The sequence below is a fragment of the Neodiprion lecontei genome, chromosome 3 (genome assembly GCF_021901455.1).
Source record: "Neodiprion lecontei isolate iyNeoLeco1 chromosome 3, iyNeoLeco1.1, whole genome shotgun sequence".
NCBI classification, from domain to species: Eukaryota; Metazoa; Arthropoda; class Insecta; order Hymenoptera; family Diprionidae; genus Neodiprion; species Neodiprion lecontei.
Window position 1 is genome coordinate 42,784,605 of NC_060262.1, and position 6,873 is coordinate 42,791,477.

The window sequence follows — 6,873 nt, forward strand, 5'->3', positions numbered from 1 at the left end:
ATCATTTTCTGAACTGAGAAAACTTCTTTATACAATACGAGCATGTTTTACGCGTTTTTTCATGCGTGTTTTTCGTACACGAAGTACCGGTTTCTATGAAGGTAGAGTGCGTTTGCGAACGCGCATGCGCTGTCGCAAACATCACGCGGCCCCAACCGCAATTTCGTGCTTCGTAACAAACGCGTAACATACTCTTATTATGTGAAGAAACGTACGCAAGAAGGAGGCAGGACTTCTCGCCTCGCGTATTTGCAATATACTTCATCTGCTCACCTATGACTCATATTGCAAACTTACGCTCAACCCGAAAAGACCGAGTTTGCCTCCTTGTTGCACAGTATGCTATATTCTGTACAACGAAACATGTACATGAATGCAAACTGCAGTAGTTGGAATCGATCGAAAGCGTGATCGTTCGTTTGGATCAAATCCGAGTGAAATTGGCGTTTGAAAGCGCAGTGAAGACTGAATCCTCTTTTCTTTCTTATTGTAAGTCATTTTGTATTCCCTGGGCGCTCGCCTCCAAATTACCCTATTATTCCGTTCCCCGCCATCCACCTGCGGGAGGCTTGCTCGTTTTTTAATCTATTTTTCCTTTCTTTTTCGTGGTTTCTGTTTTCCTTTCTCTGATGTACTTATGAATAGTATTACTACTACTTCCTTCTTCAATAATAACCCAATTTTGACATTTGATGAAGTTAATGTTTTTCGGCAATTGCTTCAATTTTAGGAGTACGAAAATATCCTCGTGGAATATAATAGCATAATTCACAAAACGATTGAAGTTATTATGGATTCACAGCTTACAGGCTGCAAATACGAAGCACGCGGGTGAATAACACCGGAGGATGAGACTGGCCATCATGCCTGTGAATTATCTTTCGAATGCGGGAAGCAGATGCATTTCTGTACGGTTTGCGAAAAGTAAAAATTCTTTTTCAGAATCGTTTTTGGATAATTTTTTGCGTGTTTGCAATCTTGGCGTCATGTGTAAAATACGTCAATTATTATTTGTTTTCTTCAAAACTCTATGGCGCATCTACAAGCATCGATAAACAAAAACATGTTCTACATATGTTTCGTTCAATTCAGAATTCCACAGTGAATAGTCTGATAGTTGTTTTTTTGAATAAAAAAAAGCATCAAAAACTCAGCTCGGAAATTATTTTTTGTAACACCTGCATGGGAAGTTCGACTTCACGTAACGAAGAGGGTGCGCAAAGCGGTCGATTCCCAAACAGTTCCAAAACTGTTAGGTGATGTTCATATAGTTTTCAGAGTTAAACTAGCGTCATCGGACGAGATGATTCGTGACTATAACGTTCAGGTCAGACTACCACGGTTTCAATTTTCTCGAGTCGAACTTCTCATTACAGGTGTTACAAAAAATAGTATACGACACACGTGCGCGTATGTGAACCTCGCATTCGTTTTTTGTTACCCTCGCTTCGCTTGGCCGACAAACTAAACTCGTACAAGAATCACATACTTTGCGCACTTGCATCTTAATATATTGGTCCAATCCAGAATACTTGCTCAATCATCGCAACTTACCTTCCGCCAATTTGTTGTCTCGTTTCACTATCATCATGCAACTTTATATTCACAGTCGCCTAAGTAGTTGGTAAGCATTAGCTCTGAATCTCTGTGTCATATGTTACATTTTTACTGTGTCCCTCAAAACTGTGAGCCATACATACATGTACTTTCTGGAATTGGTATCCTCGATTGCTCCTGCACAACGCAGCCGACTCAACGCTACGGCAGAGCGGGAAAAAAATCTGAGCCGCTGGGCGCTGCGTTTGAAATCAGTCGTGCAGGCAGGGTGAAACTTATTTGGTATATGGCATTTCGTGGCGATAATGACGATAAAAAACAGGGGCATTATTAATGGTCTAAAGAAAGAAAAACATTTCTGCGGTGTCGAAATTGGAGAAGGAACGAAAACATTAAAGGGTGTGATTCGAAGGCACCAGTTTTCTGTCACACTTATAAATCGTTAAAAAAACAGATTTGATTGAAATTATCGCATAGTTTTCTGAACCGTGGGTCCAAATTAATTTTTCAATAGGATTGCGAAGCTTGAATCGTTTACCGAAAACCGTTTTTTCACACATGAAGTCACCGTAAATCATAATAATATGTATCCGTATCGAGCTGTGCTTTCCACAGAGTGAACAAGACGTTAAATAGTTGGTCTAGTTTTTGATGAAATTTTGTGTAGTGTACGCGGAAACGGGGTCATTGTTGAATCTTTGCTTCGCGAAAGCATTTTGTCACTTGGAGTGGTACCTTTTTTCAACAAGCCCAATTACAGGATTAGTTGTTACAATAATGTTAGAATGAAAATATTTGTTGCGCTGGGGAAACTGTATTGAATTCACAACTGTAACTATAGAAAGCTAAATAATAATTGATCTCAACCAGATTTGAAACAAAGATCATTGAAATACTGTGTTCTGGAACTTCAAAACGACAATACTTTGGTAACGCAAAGATCTGTACGAGGAGTTAAGTTACTATATTACAAACGAGTTGAGCAGAAAACGTTTTACGTTTGGCACGGAAAAGCTTTGAGTTATGTATATCTGAAACCCGTATCTGACAACGAGCGTCTCGCATGTGCCCAGCAGGTACAGGAGAAAACGTAGAGGTGGCGACCGTTGCTTGCACTGTCGACTTGACGTGATCGCGTGCCTTAAAAGTCACTTACTTGCCTCGTAATGAAGGAAGAGCGCGACGAGTTGGTCGCATTTACGTGAATAATTATAAATCGTTCCCGGACTAATTAGTATTCCTCCTCAGGCTGTGGCACCGTACCCACCCTCAGCCTTGCGGATATACTTACAGCAATTTACAGCTAGAGAATTGTTCACATACAAGAGGAAAGTAGAAACAGAGACAGAAGATAGCGGAAAAACAAAATTATGAAAAAAGACATGAAAAACACCGGCAAAGGAACCCTTCCAGAATTCCCTGACCTTGGCAAGCGTTCTACGCTCTTTATACGGCATCCTGAAAAAGTTGGGACAAGTCTTGTTAGGTTATATGATTGCTGAGGTATGTTTGTTTCAACTCAATCTCTGACACCGTTTTCTCTTATCGACACTTGCTGAACCTGTCATGTGAAATTTTCGGAAGCAACCTAAAGATTGACCGAATTGTCGGTATAAATGCGCGTATCACACATTTCGTCTACACTTTTCTTTCTCTCGTTTGCAGCAATAACTCTTGTGCCAGTGTTTCGCACTTATTGTTAGACAAATTTTTTGCTCTACCTAAGGTTACTTGAAAACTTTTACGTACTATCATATTCGTCAGCTTACGCTCACTACTTGAATTTGTATCTCAAAAGTTGTGGTCTGTAAAAAGGAATAAAATATCATAATGGTGCTTTGAGTCTTACAACTTTACACATGTGTAACGACAAGATTGATAGTGATGGGAAAAAGAAGAAAAAAGGACTGGATCCAGACGAATAGAAGCAAGTTGTAAACTTACAGATGAGGTGGCAGAGGTAACAGTTTGCCAAACTCGTGTATGTACAGTGGAAAAAGACTTGAAGCTCATTGTCAGTTTCGTAGATAAAACAGCTGCTACACGCGTGATGTGCAAGCCGGAAGTTGAAGAACGAGGACGTTCAGTGAGTGTGTGCGCCGCGTTGCATTCCGGGTATGCAGGCGGCAACTCTTCCTGTCACATCTCATTATCATAATATACGACGTGTACGTATAATTATTGCAATTAGCATTGCAATTAAGTGGCAATTATTTTTTACAGCATATCTCGATCACCGCATGTGGCCGCTGTCGGATTCTTTGCTTTCATATGTTAGAATGTGTATGATACCAGATATTCTATTATTCCATACGCGATATAAAAACGTACACTTTTCTCTTCCCAGTCATTCCAAGTTTTCGAAAGATTCCGTTCGCCCGTTTTCCGGATTCCAGGCGGCTTATGTCGTGCGTCCCGTGTGTCACCTTATAATCGATTGAATGCGGACAGGAGCTGGACCGCGTAGCCTCGCTGTTCTATCACAATACCATTTATATGTGGTTACTTTGGTACAACACACGCAAGGATATACATTCTTGAACATTACTCCGAGGCTTTGCGATCGGACCCTTGTTCCAATTGACTGTGGTAAACAAATGTGACAACTGTTCGATTTGTAGGTACCGCGTAAACCAGCCTTGAGTTCCACAAGAATGGCAAAAATTGAAGGCATTCGGCGACACATGCTGCCTCCTCCATTTCTTTTGTTACCATCATTCGGCTTTAACCGCTTCATTCATCCGGATTACGAGGTGCGAATCACACGATTGCGTGATACACCCATTCCCTTCTTTCACGAGCCGCAACGGGCCTTCCGTTCATTCCTCTACCCGTCGCCGAATTGTGGCTCTTTGAATTAGCAATCTCACAGAGTTTTTGAACCACTGTGAACTATAGAAGTGATCTACTGCGGCTCGAGCTGACGACTCTTAGAAGCCTAGATAAGCGTGGAACTCTTTTTCACCATCCGATTACAATCAATATCTTAAAAGGTTGAGGTTATGCTTATTTGGGAGAAGTTTTTCATACTTCTTGTGATTTTTTAATTTATTATCTAAAAAAGTCTTAGTTCTAAATTATGAAAAGTTTCGTGTATCTGCATTTTTATAGTCCCTCATCTGACATATCGGAGGTGCCAGTAAACGACCACCTCTGCTCAAAGAAATTGGATAATTCCCAGATTTCCGGTTCTAGATTTCATTATAGGCATAACTTTTCAGCGAGTGACGATTGAACAGCATGTTTCAATGATTGCAAAAAAAAAAAAAATTTCCAAGATTAAGTTCTCATCACAGTAGAATGTCCTTATTATTTTTCACTCGCCCAATCATGTATCCGTATATGGAGGTGTCTTACACGAGTTTGAGTATCAAGATATATACTCTACAATGTATATAGAAGATCCACAGAAAACGGTGAAAACAGCAGAGCACGGATCATTGCCGCCATTATAAATTCTCGGGCAATAAATTCCAAATAACAGTCGAAACGGGAGTCATGGACCGGAATAATACGGATACTAACGAGACAAAAGCGGCGAAACCGCCAATCAGTGAAGTAGAATAGTAAAGCCAGCCACCTGTAATTCGTATAATGCGATACTCGTTTCACCAATCGTAATCGGTAAATAATTGCGATCCTGCCGTGTGGACATGATGCTAATAGAGCAAAGTGTCGTGTTGGACTAGCCAGGACGCTACGCTCATTAGTGATTAAGCTCGCGCGTCCGACGCGCATCGCGCATTGTCACATTATTGCTACGTCAGTGGTGCGGACGTCGTCGTCGTCGTCGTCGTGCCTACTCGACGATACAAATGACAATAATTACACGATTCCCGGTATGTACCGTTCTATTTGGTTCGGTATAGAGGGACAGACCCGATTGTATAATGCGATGCGCAATTTTCTATTACCACGTTTACATCGCGAGTTTGGGTGCATCGAAACATCCTAGAGTGAGCGATGACATTAAATTTGTCAAAATTTTCTTATTATTATTGAGCTCAGCTTGATTCGTAACTCGTTAATCGATTACCGCACGGGGATAAATTACTCCTCACGATGTCGACCGAGCTCAGAGACTCCCTCATCTACGATTGCAACTACAACCTTTTCATTGTCAAGACTATGCTTCCGAACATCAGAAATATTCAAGGTTAGCCCGATCTTTACGCAAAATATGTTTTCTTGTAAATCAGACGATAATGATTTCTAGACCTCCGGATCTTAGGAAGACACCCTCACAAGAGGTATTTGCAAAGGGGGGGAGGGGTTTTGTTTCGAACGTCGTTTATCTTAAGACAGTAATTTGATGGTATCCAATGAAAATAATTAATGATCCGCACGCAAGATCAGTCGTTTTGTAATAAGTAATCAGCGCACTGTTGTATACGACATAGAAGATATTTGGTTTCACACATAAGTATATAAGCTGTTCCGATCTCATACGGTGTGGCCCGGATGCATGTTGGATTTACTCTCTCTCTCAAAAGACAGGCAGACGGCGGTCCGATGGCTAAGATACCTCAAGACAGGCGCAAACACCATCGACGAAATGAAGTTACGGAACGACTTTATGTATTACTTGGTGCTAAACGTCCAAGAGGGCACCCTCAAGCCACCGTTTGACAAGCCTCCGCTTCCAGGCAGCTCTATGATATCAATGGCAAATCTTCTGGTTAGCTCATAGTAAATCAAACCTCTGGTATAAAAATAAATTAATGAACGAAGGAAGAAACGAATCAATGAGCCAGGCTGTAGCTTCGCAAAAGTTGCCGTATTCGTATTCAGAATTCTTTGAAATACGTATCACTTGAAGAGTATCGTAGGTAGAAGGAGCTAATAACAAATCTTCCGGACACGATTGATTGCAGCCAGGAGTCTCGGAGGGAGGCGTCTGTGACATAAACCCACCCAAGACAATAAAATCCGGCGACTCGGTGATCGCGGGGGGAGCACAGAGGTCGGAGATCATGCGACGATCGCCTGACGGCGGTGCGTTCTTGGCCTCTCAGCCCATACCTGACGTCGGCGCCTTTTGCTACCTCTCAGTCATCACCAAGAAGCCGAAGTGACCATACCTTTTTCCTCTTTCGACTCCGTCCCAGCATCATCCTTTGATCATTGCAACCGCTCAAATTATCACCCTCGTTTGCAGCCTCGGTAAAAATGCCCTAAGATTTCTAAGAAATTTTTACGTTTTCGCTTGGCTTGGCTCGAACACGCGTTGGCCTATCAATACGTACTTGATGTGATGTTCTTTTAAGAGGCATAGTGAATAAATTTAATTTTTAGACTGCCACTCGCATTGAAGTA

The 6,873-nt window shown here is 41.5% G+C and overlaps 1 protein-coding gene across 1 annotated transcript; it reads left to right on the plus strand.

Moving 5' to 3' along the window:
* The first annotated feature begins 5,619 nt into the window (after positions 1–5,619).
* LOC107217997 lies at positions 5,620–6,632 on the plus strand. The gene is made up of 3 exons (XM_015655729.1): positions 5,620–5,713; positions 6,051–6,235; positions 6,432–6,632. The coding sequence occupies exons 1-3, from the start codon at positions 5,620–5,622 to the stop codon at positions 6,630–6,632; spliced, it is 480 nt and encodes a 159-aa protein (XP_015511215.1).
* The last annotated feature ends 241 nt before the right edge of the window (positions 6,633–6,873 follow it).